The 14,944-nt window shown below is 45.9% G+C and overlaps 1 protein-coding gene across 1 annotated transcript in view; it reads left to right on the top strand.

The window, feature by feature from the left end:
• The window catches only part of LOC119978942 (otoancorin-like), a 59,739-nt gene that overhangs the window by 15,859 nt on the left and 28,936 nt on the right, over window positions 1-14,944 (top strand). The window contains exons 14-19 of the mRNA XM_038820889.1: window positions 1,087-1,142; window positions 1,971-2,088; window positions 5,659-5,732; window positions 5,833-5,968; window positions 12,975-13,165; window positions 14,500-14,593. Of these exons, the coding sequence (XP_038676817.1) occupies window positions 1,087-1,142; window positions 1,971-2,088; window positions 5,659-5,732; window positions 5,833-5,968; window positions 12,975-13,165; window positions 14,500-14,593 (669 nt within the window). The remainder of the gene's footprint in view (window positions 1-1,086; window positions 1,143-1,970; window positions 2,089-5,658; window positions 5,733-5,832; window positions 5,969-12,974; window positions 13,166-14,499; window positions 14,594-14,944) is intronic.

The raw sequence follows: 14,944 nt of genomic DNA, 5'->3' as shown, positions 1-14,944 counted from the left end.
GTCTTTCACGCAATGGAGAGGGACAGGGCCATACGGCAGCGCAAGGTTTATAATTGGGGGCGGGGTAATTATGATGAGATTAGGCAAGAATTAGGGAGCATAAGATGGGAACAGAAACTGTCAGGGAAAGGCACAAATGAAAAGTGGAGCTTGTCAAGGAACAAATACTGCGTGTCCTTGATAGGCATGTCCCCGTCAGGCAGGGAGGAAATGGCCGTGTGAGGGAACCATGGTTCACAAAAGAGGTTGAATTTCTTGTCAAGAGGAACAAGATAGCTTGATCTTGGTTTCGGACAATGCTGGGCACAACATCGAGGGCCGAAGGGCCTGTTCTGTGCTGTACTGTTCTATGTTCTATGAAGCTATTATTGGTTGTTGTAAAAACCCATCTGGTTCACAAATGCCCTTCAGGAAAGGAAATCTCCCATCCTTCCTGGTCTGGCCTGTGTGTGACTCCAGACTTACGGCAACATGGCTGACTCTTAACTGACACTTGAAATGTCCATTCAGAAACCACTCCATTCAAGGGCAATTAGACATGGGCAATAAATGCTGGCCTTGCCAGCGACACCACTTCCCATGAAAGAGAAAGCAAGGGAGCGTTTTTAAAATGTTTTTCACTTTCTTTGAAGGCTTTTGTTGGTCATAATAAGATTGGAGATTGAGTGGGCGGGAAATGGTTGCTTCATCTGATCAGGTCAGGAAGAGTCTGTTTGCTTTCCTGTTGGAAGGCGGGACACTTTGAAGATTTGCCGGCTGACCAATTGCAGGAATGCCTCGGGTGGGTTGGATGTCAGGTGATGAAACCTCCAGGAATATGTTCAATCGGATTTGGCAAACTAATGGATAGACAGGTTGCTGTACAAGCCCATGATCAGGTTAAACCCACTGCTGTGGTTGACCACACCTTGATAAATACCCCATTGGGAGCAGTAAGCCCTTTCCACATTCCTCAACTCGATCTGCATTAAACGCACTGATGAGACGGAGAAAAAAAATCCTTGCCTTTTGATTCACCGGCCTGTCTTCTGTGTTGTGTTACTGAATTAGCGTCAGTTTGTTCACTGACCTCCTTATTGTTTACAGGCTTTGTTTCTGTACGAGGTGGTGTCAGATGGGAAGCCTGCTAATGAAGTAATCAGGTAATTAAACTATTACAAAAAGAAAAATATGTTTCTAATGATCTCTCCCCAAAGCTTCTTGGGACCCTTGGCTGAGACAGATAACTCTGCACAGGGGGCAGCACAGTGGTTAGCACGGGGACTACAGTGCGGAGGACCCAGATTCGAATCCCGGCCCCGGGTCACTGACCATGTGGAGTTTGCACATTCTCCCCGTGTCTGTGTGGGTTTCGCCCCCACAACCCAATCCATGGTTAGGTGGATTGGCCACGCTAAATTGTCCCTTAATTGGAAAAAAATAACAGGGTACTCTAAATTGAAGAAAAAAATAACTCTGCACAGTCTAGGGAGCAAAATTGGGTTTGTATGAATCAGTAACGTGTTCCTTGTTCTCTCTCTCTCTCTCTCTCTCCCTCTCTCATTTCTCCCTTCTGCTTCTCTGTCTCTTTTACCCCCTGTCAAGTTTACTTTAATGTGTGTGTTAAATGACAGGGTTTAAGAAGATAAAAGTCAATTCTTTCTCACTGGGAAGGAAGGAATATTGGGGAGGTTATTGGGATCTCTGAAATAATGGCAGCAAGATCTTCTGCATGAGAGGGAGCCTCATTTTAAATGTAATGTAAAGACGGCACCTCTGACAGTACAGCACTCCTCAGTACTGCACTGACTGGCTATTTATTTTAGTTGCTGTTTGCGGGATCTTACTGTCTAGGAGATGACAGAATCACTGGCCTACATCACAATAGTAACTGCACTTCATAATAATTTGGCTGCGGAGTGTTGAAGTGTAATGTAAATGTTGGTTCTTGCTACTATTTCAATCATTTCTGCTGTTTCCTATTTTCATAGTTTTGGGGAGTTAGTGAAAGGTTTAACTTGTGAACATATCCAATCCCTGGACAACACCACGTTTCTCGCAGTTGCTGAACTCTTAGAAAATAACTTGGACCTTCTGTCGCCCTATCAGGTAACCAATACAATACACCTGAATGAAAGAAGTTGCCGTATTATTTCACAACTTCAAGACATCTCAAAGTGCTGTGCAGCTAATGAAGTATTTCTTGAAATGTAGTCACTTTTGTAATGTAGGAAATGCAGCAGATACTCTGCACACAGCAAGATCCCACAAACATCAATGAGGAAATGAGCAAGTAACTAGTTGTTGTGATGTTGATTTGAGGGACAAAGGTTGGCAAGGGCAGGGGGAGGGGTGGGGGAAAAGTTCCCTGCTCTTGTTTAAAATTGAGGCCATGAGATAGTTTAGGGCCACCTGAAGGGACTGACAGGGCCTTAATTCTTACCGAGGACAGTACCTCTGATGGTGCAGCACTTTCTCAGTACTGACCCTCTGATAGTCCAGCGCTCCCCTCAATGCTGACTCTCTGACATTACAGTTTCCCCCTCAGTACTGATTGATGGCCCACTGACAGCGCTGACCCTCCGAAAATACAGTTCAACTTCAGTACTGACTTGAACCCAGAACCTGGTGGATCTGAGGCAAAAGTTCCACCAATGAACCATGACACCGAGTGTCTTTCTTGCAAATTCACTATTTATTTTGGGAATATTTTGATTTTAGTGAAAACTGAACTTGCTTATGGAGCTAACTCCACTTTCTGGTGACCTGTCCAATATTCATCCCTTCATCGATACCACTGAAAATAGACTATCGCATTGGAGATATCATTTTGCTAGTGGTGGGATCTTGCTATGCTCTAGCAATTCTTTCTAAAAATAGTGTGTAATTCAAACCTATTTGACTGGTTGCAAAGTGCACTGGGGTGTACTTGATGTGAGTGTTTAATACACAGATGGGGGAAATCAAAGCTTGAGACTGACATGACTTGTTTTATTTAGTACGACCCCATTGTGTTTGCTTACCCTGCCACTGATTGGATTTAAAGCTGTTGTAGTCACATATAATTGATGCACGATCAATTACACAAAGACGAGAGTTGGATGCAATCGAGGCTTTATTACACTAAGATGTGTGGCCTCCTACAGCAGCTGGCGAAATGGCTGCTGTATGGGGAGCACACACATTTATACTCCGCCTACTGGGCGGAGCCAGCAGGCAGGGAACTACCCCCATACCTGGGCCTTATCATAAAGCACCTACATCGACATCCTCTATATACAATATATACAGCAGTGGTGACTACTACATTCACCATCTGTTAAAAAATTGAGTCCGGCGGGGGTGGTGGAGAACGATATACAGAAAGATGTGTTATAAAAGTACAGATAATATTACAAATTCAGGTGGTCCGGAGCCTTGATCTGTCATTGAGAGCGCCGCAGTTCTGGCAGCGACTCTGGCGTCGGTTTGGTTTTCGGTGACTCCGGGAGCATGTCGGAATCCTCTTCATCCCCGGGTGGGAGCAAGGGGGAGGACGGATTGTCCTGGAGCGGGGGCTGCGGTGGGGGAGGGGAGGGTGGCACCGGGTCGGGGGTGTGCCAGCTGGTGCCAGGTCCCTGAGGGAGACTGTGTCTTGGCGGCCATCGGGGTACGCTACGTAGGCGTACTGCGGGTTGGCGTGAAGTAGCTGTACCCTCTCAACCAATGGGTCCGCCTTGTGGAGTCGAACGTGTCTACGGAGAACGGCTTACACTCCGCGCAGACCTGGCAGTCTCTGGTGATTGCCCGGACTTCCTCGATGGAGTAGGGCAGGTTGCGGGCCTTGATGAAATGGTAACAACTTGTGACAGGTGACAGAGGTTGTCGAGCAAAGTCCGGAGTCAGTCCACCTGTGCGCTGGCACATGTACCTCGGGATAGCGCATCGGGGGCTCATTGAGCTTACCCCCCCCCCCCCCCCCCCCCAAGGGCGCCTAAGTTGTAGGTGGAGAGCTTGATCCTCCACCTCAAGATTTTATCGTTTTTGATCTTGCCCCGCTGTGTGTTATTAAACATGAAGGCAACCAACCGTTGGTCAGGGAGGAGAGTGAATCTCCTGCCGGCCAGGTAATGCCTCCAATGCCGCACAGCTTCAACGATGGCCTGGGCCTCTTTATCGACGGAGTAATGCCGAATTTCGGAGGCATGTATGGTGCAGGAAAATAATGCCACGGGCCGGGGCAGCACGGTGGTGCAGTGGGTTAGCCCTGCAGCCTCACGGCGCCGAGGTCCCAGGTTCGATCCCGGCTCTGGGTCACTGTCCGTGTGGAGTTTGCACATTCTCCCCATGTTTGCGTGGGTTTCGCCCCCACAACCCAAAGATGTGCAGAGTAGGTAGATTGGCCATGCTAAATTGCCCCTTAATTGGAAAAAATGAATTGGGTAATCTAAATTTTTTTAAAAGAATGCCACGGGCCTGCACGGGTCTAATCATTCATAAAATATGCAGCACAGAAACAGGCCCAACTGGTCCATTAGTCCCACTTGAGCATTCTTTCCCCATAGATCTGTAAATGTTTCTTTGTTTATTTTTCCAAGTGTATATATCCAATTCCCATGGCATTATTTTGAAGAACAGGGGAATTATCCCCAGTGTCCTGGCCAATATTTATCCCAGTCAGTACACTAAAAAAAAAAGAGATTATTTGATCATTGTCACATTGCTGTTTGTTGGAACTTGCTGTGCATAAATTAACTGCTGTATTTCCTACATTACAAGTGACTAAACTTTTTTTAAAATGCTTTGTTGGCTGTAGAACACTTTGGGACATGCTTAGGTCGGGAAAGAAGCCAGGTGAAACCACCATTATTGAATTCACTGTATATAAAAAAGTTAATCACTATGATCAGGGGCACACCAGGAAATGAACAGGCAGATGTTCCCCAGCCTGGAAAAGGTGGATTCCGGTGCATGCCGGGTGGGAAGATCCTGACAGCACCCTGTTCTGTGCCGGCTTTCCCCCAAGGCGGGATTTAAGGAACCGGCTGAAGGTATGCCAAACAAATTATTAAGAAGTAGTTGCAATTTTTTGCAGTGAGTGGTTAGAATCTGCAATTCACTGTCTGAATGTGTGGTGGAGGCAGATTCGATTGGGGATTTCAAAATGGAATTGAAGAAGTGCCTAGTAAGAAAAAAATGTTGCTGTGGGGAAATTGGATTCTCTGAGCTGCCCTTGCAGGCGGTTGGTACAGACATGACAGGCCAGATGGCCTCCTGTGCTGTAACCATTCTATAATTCTAACTGGATATTTGTGTAAAATTGTATTGTGTGTGCGTGTATGTGTATATATGTGTGTGTGTATGTATGTGTGTGTGTGTGTATATGTATGTGTGTGCATGCGTGTATGTGCATGTATGTGTGTGCGCACGCACATGTGCATGCATGTGCACATGTGTGTACATGTGTGCATGCACATGCATGTGTGTGCACATGTGTGTGCATGCATGCACATGTGTGTGTGTGTGTGTGTGTGTGCAAGCACACGTGTATGTGCATGCACACATGTGTGTGCCTGCATGCGCATCATTCTTGTCTTGGAGATATTGCACACAGAAACTTCACCGTCATGTACATCATTGCCTTACACATTTGCTGTTGCAAGGCCACTGCACCTTTGAATATTCTTCCTGCCATTTCAGCTGAACTGCCTGACATGGAAGTACCAACAAGAAGTGCCCAAGATGACGCCACCTCTTCTTCTCACGACCCTCCCGTGAGTACACGTTTGGGCGCCCAGGGCTAAGTCTAGCATTTTGTCGTGTAAGAATGGCAAGAGTAAATCTTGAGATTTGTTTTCTTTCTGCTCTCTCCAGCACTGCTCTCCTGGAGAATGCTGCTCAATCTGTTTGCAGACCGTTGTTAGTCAGCCTGGGCAGAGCTGAGCTACCTTTAATAATTCCCGACTCCACAAAGAGGAACAAGGTGGTCAGAAGGGCACTGCAGTGTCTGGTAAGGGAACTGCTAGGCACGGACTCGGCTTAGTAATATGACCAGACTCTAACCCAACTTGGATATCTAATGCGAACATTCGAAATAGTAGCAGAGGTAGGCCATTCAGCCCCTCGAACCTGCTCTGCCAACCAATAAGATCATGGCTGGGTTGGGGGGGTGGCGGCACGATGGTTAGCACTGCTGCCTCACGGCACCGAGGACCTGGGTCTGATCCCGGCCCCGGGTCACTGTCCGTGTGGAGTTTTCACATGTGGAGTTTTCACATTCCCCCCGTGTGTGCGTGGGTCTGTAGCCATCTGGGATGGCCACTTACAAAGGGAAATATGGCCACTTGCAAAGAATCACGGGAAATATGGCCAATGCAGGATCCAGACGAACTCAGAGCTGAAGTGTATATTGGCCACTAGATTTCTTCAACAGGAGGCAAGTTTCTCATTTTCAGCCGATTTGTACTGGGCATAGCGATTTTTGGCATGCTCATGCACTGTGCATGTTTCAATCGCGACTGGCAGGGTCAGATGCTTGATTTTCAGTAGCTGCTCACTCAGAGGATCAGAGTGAACTCCAAAAATAATTTGGTCTCTGATCATGGAGTCAGCAATATCACCAAAGTTGCAGGACAGCGCTAGCAGGCGGAGGTTAGTTAGGAAGGAGTTGAAAGATTCATCTTTACCTTGTAGACACTGTTTGAATATGTAGCGCTCGAGGATTTCATTGGTGTCCACTTCACAGTGACTGTCAAACTTGGCCAGGATGGTCTGAAACTTTGTCTTGTCCTGGCCTTCAGTGAAGTGAAAAGAGTTGAAGAGTTTGATGGCTTGATCACCTGCTGTTGAGGGGAGAAGCGCGATCTTCCTTGCATCAGACGTACCCACGAGGCCTGAAGCTTCGATGTACAGCAGAAACCTTTGCTTGAATGTCCGCCAGTTGGCACTGAGATTGCCGGAGGACATGAGCTGGTGAGGAGCCTGAATCTTCTCCATGGTGCCAGTATACATTCGCTGGTTGTCACGGAACTGACTGAGGTAAACCATCTAGATTAAGCAATCTCCTTGTAGCATGTCGTGATATGTACTCTGGAATAACACAGGCTGCAACTGGATGCAACTTTAACCAAAAGATACTCCAGACCTTGAAGTTAGTTCAATCTGATTTATTGAACCAGTAGCACAGTTCTCTATGAGTTCAACTCTCTGCTAACGTAAGTGTGGTTACTCTGTCTGACTGAACCAGACTAGCTTTTAGCCACATGCTGGAGGTGTGATACTGTACATACACCCTGACTCACTCTGTAGATGTTCATCAGTGGAAAGAGGTGGAGTGTAAATGCCTCGTGCCTTTTATAGTGAGATACCACCTCTGACTGTCCTGCCTGTTCATTGGTCATGTCCTGTTCTCTGTGTTCATTAGCTGCCTGTCTGTATATTATTATCTGCATGCCTGCATATCATGACATAGGTCATGGAAAATATTAAAGCAGTCCAGCTCGCTGCAGCTGTCCGACTAGGCGCGAGGAAAAAGCAGAGTAAGGCCTGCTTTGATAAAACAGTCCACCCAATAGAGTATACAGTCGGTCAGCAAGTGATGGTTTCCCTATATAATCCCAGTTCGTTCCTCTCCCCTACATTTGCAGGACCCTACTCCATTTTGGATAAAGTGAGCCCCTTGGTGTACAAAATAACGTACCCTAATGGACAATCAGTTTGGTTCCATATCAACCAGCTTAAAGTTTATGGAACCCAATGCAGCCACTCACACCACGTCTCCCTGGCAATGGCAGACAAGTACACCCCGCCCACTGACAACCCTCCCCCAGCCTGGACAACTCGTTCACAGACCCGACCGTGTCTCCGCCCACAGGTATGACTTTCCACCTTGAACTTGATTCAGACGCTAGCGACAGTACTCCAGACTTATTGGAAATCAACGACCAATGGCACAACCGCCCAGGATCAAGTCGCTCCAGCCCCTGGAACCACGACCATGACATGTTTGGCCCCCTATACCCCCTTTCATTGCCACAGCCAGAGCCACCGCCACTGCCCGATGAGAAAAATTTGCCCTTTGCACCTACCGTCCCTCATGACCAAAGAATTCCCCATTGGCACCGCGATAACTCGCATTGATTGATAAGGAACGATGATTCGGATCCCACAACGGCCCTCGCGGCCACGGCATGAAAGCGCCAGAGACGAGTTTGGCAACCGGGATATGGTGATGACTCAGAGTCTGACTCCCGTTACGGTAACCCTTTCGCGACGCTTTTTGGTACTGAACCCTGAGGTGTCCAGATGATGAGAAAAAGGAACCGACTGAGATTTACGGTGCCCTATTTTCTGATGGAGCCTGCCCGCTTTCTTTCTGATCTTACATGGTTTTAGTTAATATCACTTTGACATGGAATTTCTTGATACAGTTTATTCTTCCGGTCTCACATGTTTTAATTAATGTCGCCCATTTACTAAATTTCTTGATGCAGTCATGATTACTTTTCTTCACATTGTCGGAGTCCATATGTTACAAATTCTTTCCCCTCGTGTAAGGTAGTGGAGTAACGGCACTATTCCCCGCCCTGCCTGAGGACCGACCCCCAATGTTCAGTCAGCCAAGCTCGGGTAGTGGAGCAACGGCACTGATCACCGCCCTACCCGAGGAAGTCCACCCATTCTTGCCCTGCCACGGCTCACACACACCCCATGTTCCCGTCATTGCGAGTAATTTGGAAAAGTTCTTAACTCTCCTTACTGTCCTTGGCAGGTCTTTGTTTCCCCTTATCTGCTCTTTTTGCGTGTGGTTTAAAGAATGCTTTTTGTCACAGTCTCTGCACTCAACTCTTTACTTTCAGCAACTCTTTGGTCGGAACCCCAACTGCTATTTACATGTTCGACACACTTGGTTGGGACAAAATTTTCTGCCATATGCATCGACCACAAGCTGCGAGATTCCTTCAACTTTAACAGAATATTTTTTTTCTCGGATGTCTTATCTCCAAAATGATTATTTTTTTTTAAATGAGGGAGTCACACATGGTGACGATTCTAATGGGTAATTGAAGTTCAGAAGAGAAAGACAAACAAAACGAGATATTAACCAGGGGTAATAACAGATATTATGCTTGCACCCCCAGGAATATATGAAGAACGAAGAACAAAAAGACAAGAAGATGAAGACAGAACTGATGACCTCCATTATAATCATCGTTGGATCCCTACAACTGCGCGCGTTACAAACTTTTGTACTCTACACCACACCAGCCCCGAACATGACCACACAACATGATACCCCTAGCCCGGACACCACACCACACAGAGATATACACTGATACCCCCAAATGGTGCGAAAACATTGCAAAGTGGTATTCCCTCACATATACAGCAGAAGCCCTTTTGGTAATAGCAATACTCTGCTACTCTGCAGTGTCGTTCAGATACTCAGACTCCGTAAATGGCAAAGGAGAGCCTCCCGCTCCCTGATATATACACTCCGAGCCCCTTCCCTTGGATTCCACCAAACCCCACAAACCTTTTAAACCATTTTTTCTTTTTTCTTTTTTTTTTCTTTAAACCATTTTTTCTCTGACAAAATAAAAATTGTATTTTTCTATGAGTGACTTAAGTAGAAATGTGATGCTGCTGCTGTTTAAAATTTTTGTATTGTACATTGGTTCCATTTGATATTTGCCAGCAGCACGAGTGTAGCTTAGGTAATGGCAGCTCGATGTTCCCTTGTGTAAATAAGTTAAATGTATGATTAAATGTTTATAATGGCACCTTAGAATTTATGAATGTGTGATGTATTAAAAACTTAGGTAAATGCTCCAAAAACAGGACAGAGTAATATAGAACCTGTCCTTGACCAAGGGTAACCGGCACACCAAAGACGGATGAGGGATCGATAGTGTGATGCACCACGCTTCGCGTTCAGGATCAAAAGGACGGGATGTAGCCATCTGGGATGGCCACTTACAAAGGGAAGTATGGCCACTTGCAAAGAATCACGGGAAATATGGCCAATGCAGGATCCAGACGAACTCAGAGCTGAAGTGTATATTGGCCACTAGATAACCAGACAATATCGAACCCCCTAGCTGCTTTGCATTCTAACGGCCATTCCCCAGAACAAAGGACGGGTACTCGGGTATCAGATACAGATACAGGCTCATCGGTGCCATTCCCTTCACCCAGGAAGCCCTAACAGCCAAGGTCAATGACTGCTCAGGACACGCCCAGCCATCAAGGCACCCGCCCCTTTATTGGCTAAAATCAAAGGTAGTAATCGAAGCTTTCCGAATTATTGGGTCCAAAGCTAAGGACCGCCCAAAAGAGCGCAAAACCTCCGAAGGATAAAAAGAGACACTGCCATGTGTTCGATCTCTTTTGGCCCCAGCGCTTGGTCTATCTTAGCCTGGCCTACGCCTGATACCAACTGCAGCACCACGACCAGAAGCAAGTTCAAGACCAACGATCGCTATCAGATGGATGAGCCCAGCAGAAACAAAGTCATTTCTCCAGACCCAGCCACGCAAGATCCGAACAAAGGCCTTGTTCCTCTGCATAAAGCCGGGTGCCTGAAGTTAAGTACAGGTTGTTGTCATGTTAGGTGTAATTTAGCTTGTAGTATTTTATGTTGCATGTTGAAGTAATTCTTGTGTGTAAATAAACTATCATTGAACTTGAACTAACTAACTGGTTGTTGGGTCTTTAATCGATATCTGGTTAAACCTTGTGGTGGTATCATTTGATACCTGGCGACTCTGAAAGCAATATCATCATTAATAACTATCAGTATCCAGTTAAAAAGAGCAACATTATTGGCGTCTCCAGTGCAAATTGGCAACAGGTCTCACCCCCACAACCCAAAGATGTGCAGGGTAGGTGGATTGTCCACACTAAAATTGCCCCTTAATTGGAAAAAAAGAATTGGGTACTTTAAGTTAAAAAACTAAAATAAAATCATGGCTGATGTGTTTTTTAAAATTTAGAGTACCCAATTATTTTTTTCCAATTAAGGGGCAATTTTTTAATGTGGCCAATCCACCTATCCTGCACATCTTTGGGTTGTGGGGGCAAAACCCACGCAAACACGGGGAGAACGTGCAAACTCCACATGGACAGTGACCTAGGGCTGGGATCGAATCTGGGACCTCGGCACCGTGAGGCAGCAGGGCTAACCCACTGCGCCACCGTGCTGCCCTCTGATCTATCTGTGTTGAGTTCCACATTCCCATCTATCCCCAAGAACCTTTGATTCCCTCACCTAACAAGACTTTATTTACCTGTGCATTAGAAATATTCAGTGACCCTGCTTCCATTGCGTTCTGAGGCAACAGTTTCAAAGTCTTGAGAGAAAATATTTCACCTTGTTTGTCCTGCAAGTGCGATTCCTAATTTTAAAACATTGCCCCCTAGTTCTGGACTCACCCACAAGAGGAAACATCCTTTCCACGTCCACCTTGTCAAGACCATTCAGGATCCAGGAGAAACAAGCCCTGCCTCTCCAACCTTTCCTCATAAGACAATTCACTCATTCCAGGCATCAATCAAATAAACCTCCTCTGAACCACTTCCAACAAATTTACACCCTTCCTTAAATAAAGAGAAAAAAACTACATGAAGTATTCAAGATCCATTGAAAAGCAATCACCAGTGTTCCTGATTCAGGACAATCTGCTTAAGTCAATGATCACCGGTTTAACTACCTAACTAGAAAGTTAACTAGACCGGCCAAATAAATACTGTGATGACCAGAACTAGTCAGAGGCTGGGAATTCTGCAGCGAGTAACTTGTCTCCGTATTTTCCCAAACCCTATCCAGCATTGACAAGGCACAAGTCAGGAGTGTGATAGGATACTCTGCATTGCCTGGATGAATGCAGTTCCAACAACACTCGAAGCTTGACGCCATCCAGGACAAAGCAGTCTGCTTAATTGGCACCCATCTACCATCTTTTAAAAAAATCTAAAGTGCCCTATTCTTTTTTCCCCCCCAATTAAAGGGCAATTTAGCATGGCCAATCCATCTACCCTGCACATCTTTGGGTTGTGGGGGTAAAACCCACACAGACCCGGGGAGAATGTGCAAACTGCAAATAGACAGTGACCGGGGCCAGGATTAACCTGGGTCCTCGGCGCTGTGAGGTAGCAGTGGTAACCACTGCACCACCAACCCTCATCTACCACCTTAAAACATTCAATCCATCCATCAATGATGCACAGTGTCAGCAGTGTGTACCTTCTACAAGATGCACTGCAGCAGCTCACCAAGGCTCCTTCAACAGCACATTCCAAACCTTTGACCTATTCCCCCTGGAAGGAGAAGGGCAGCAGATACATGAGAACCACCACCTGCAAGTTTCCCACCAAGTCACACACCACCCTGACTTGGAAGTATATTGCCATTCCTTCACTGTCGCTGGGTCAAAATCCTGGAACTGATTCCTAGACAGCACTATGGGGTACTTATAACTCACGGGTTGCAGCGGTTCAAGAAGGCAGCTCATCACTGCCTTCTCAAGGGCATTAAATGCTGGCCGAGCCAGTGACACTCCTGTTCATGAATGAATTTAAGGGCAGCACGGTGACACAGTGATTAGCATTGCTGCCTACGGCGCTGAGGACCCGGGTTCGAATCCCGGCCCTGGGTCACTGTCCGTGTGGGGTTTGCACGTTCTCACCGTATCTGCGTGGGTTTCACCCCCACAACCCAAAGATGTGCAACTTAGGTGGATTGGTCATGCTAAATTGCCCCTTAATTGGAAAAAATAATTGGGTACTCTAAATTTATTTTAAAAACTAATATAAAAAATGAATGAATTTAAAAGAAAAAGTCTCCTTATATATATATACTTTTTGATTTGATAATCCCTATTGCATCTGTATCCTTTCTGTAGCAAACATTCTGATTTGGAGATTTTACATTAAAATCGAGGTATGAGGTGGCCAGACTCACATTGATTTGAGGAATTATGTTACCTTTTAATCATAAACAGTCTTTGCATTTTCAGAATTACACACTACGCGATGAGTATGATGTGGATATCTTGGGCAGAATGATTTGCAATCTGTCACCACAGTTCATCAAGACAAATATATCCCTCAAAGCTCTGGCAGAAGCATTCATGCAGTTCAGGTCCTGCAGAAAGCTCAGCAATGACCAGAAAAGAGAAGTTCGAAATAAAATGAGAGAATATTATGGGTAAGGCAATGGAGCTTTGAAACGTTAATGGGACTTCCCAATGGCGCAGTGAAGGATGGTATGTGGGTTTTGTATCTCTCTGATTCAATGAGTAAATTAAGGCACTAATGATATAAGGCAATCATTCCTCTGTACACCCAGGTTTGTCCCCTGCTCTTTGTTGATTCAATTGATGTCAGGTCAGTTATCAGTTAATGTCAGATCAGGGATAAGAGGACTTTTACAACTGGTCTCCATCCCACTAGGCCAAGAAATAGAAAACATCAGCCTAGGTTCCCAACCTTGACCGCTATCTGTTGCCTTCCTTCCCCATGTGAAAGGGCAGCTGGTGAAGGCATGGTTTGACTCCGCTGTGTTGCTTCTTGATGGCACCACCGATCAGCAGTGGTAATCTGGATTCATGGGCAAGATACCAGAGAGTGGAAGCTATCGGTGGCATGTTAAACAAGCAAGAGTCAGCATTCTGATGAGGAAAGAAGAGAATGCTCTGGGGGAGGATGAACGAGGGGGGGGAACAAAACATAATATCAATCGAATTATAATTGAAAGTTCCATGGTGCAGAATATAGTAACAGAAGGAGGCCATTCAGCCCCTCTGGCATGTTCCATAATTCAACAGATCATAACTGATCTGTGATAAAACACCATATCCAATGCCTCAACCTCACGCACGAGGCTGGGGTTGATTCAACTAAAAGTGGTGCACAGGGCACACTTAACAAAGGTGAGGATGAGCCGGTTGTTTAAGGGAATGGAGGATAGCTGTGAGCGGTGTGGGAGGGGCCCAGCCAATCATGTCCATATGTTTTGGTCCTGCCCAAAGTTGAAGAAATGTTGGAGATCGTTTTTCAGTACCACGTCTGACGTTCTCCACATGGATTTGGAGCAGGGTTCCCTGGAGTCCCTATTCAGGGTGTTGGACTTGCCCTGGTTGCAGATGGGTACAAGAGCAGATGTGCAAGCCTTTGCCTCATTGATCGCTTGCAGGCGGATCCTGTTGGGTTGTAGGTCAGCTTCTCCCCCCATTGCCTCAGTGTGACTGGGGGATTTAATGGTGTTCCTGTTTTTGGAGATGATATTTGCTCTGAGACGGACAGATGAGGGGTTCCACAAGAGATGGGGTTTATTTATCTTACACTTTGGGGATCTGGTTGCCATCAATGGATGGCAGGGCTTGTGTTTATTGGTTGTACAAACGTTAAAGTGTTGAAAATTTGAATTAAAATATTTTTTTTTAAACCGCATATTCTTTTGATAACTAATTAGTCCAGCGAATTCCAATGTTCCCAGTGTTTAAATTCCCAGTTTTAGAACAATCCTTTTTTCTATTCTAGGAATCCCACTGCCTGGCAACCTGAATTGATACAGGATCTGGGACCTTTAGTTACACTCTTGTCAAAGGAAGACCTGACCATTCTTGCTGAAAAGGTACGCGAGTCTGTACCCCTTTGTTCGGTTGACCATGTGCTGTGCCTTGGCACAGCTATCGAACCATCGTCCTTGCCCATGTCTGTCAGCTTTGCCACCTTGTAGCTGGTCAGAGAGCTGATTTTTAGATTTGCGGCTGGATCTCTATAAAATGAATAACCATTTGAAGCAGAGGAAGGTACGAGGGTTGTGACAAGAGAGGGTTAGTTTTAGATTATAAGCAAAGGTCAATCATTGGCATGATAGGTTGAATGGTCTCTTTCTAAGTCATCAACCTCCACATTTCTCATGCAGATACATTTCTTATGCAGGTACACCATCATCATTTGCCACAGAAGGCTGTGGAGGCCA

Source organism: Scyliorhinus canicula, chromosome 15 (assembly GCF_902713615.1).
Source record: "Scyliorhinus canicula chromosome 15, sScyCan1.1, whole genome shotgun sequence".
In the NCBI taxonomy this organism is placed as follows: Eukaryota; Metazoa; Chordata; class Chondrichthyes; order Carcharhiniformes; family Scyliorhinidae; genus Scyliorhinus; species Scyliorhinus canicula.
The sequence above is the reverse complement of the archived record's forward strand: the minus strand, read 5'-3'. Positions and strand labels throughout refer to the sequence as shown.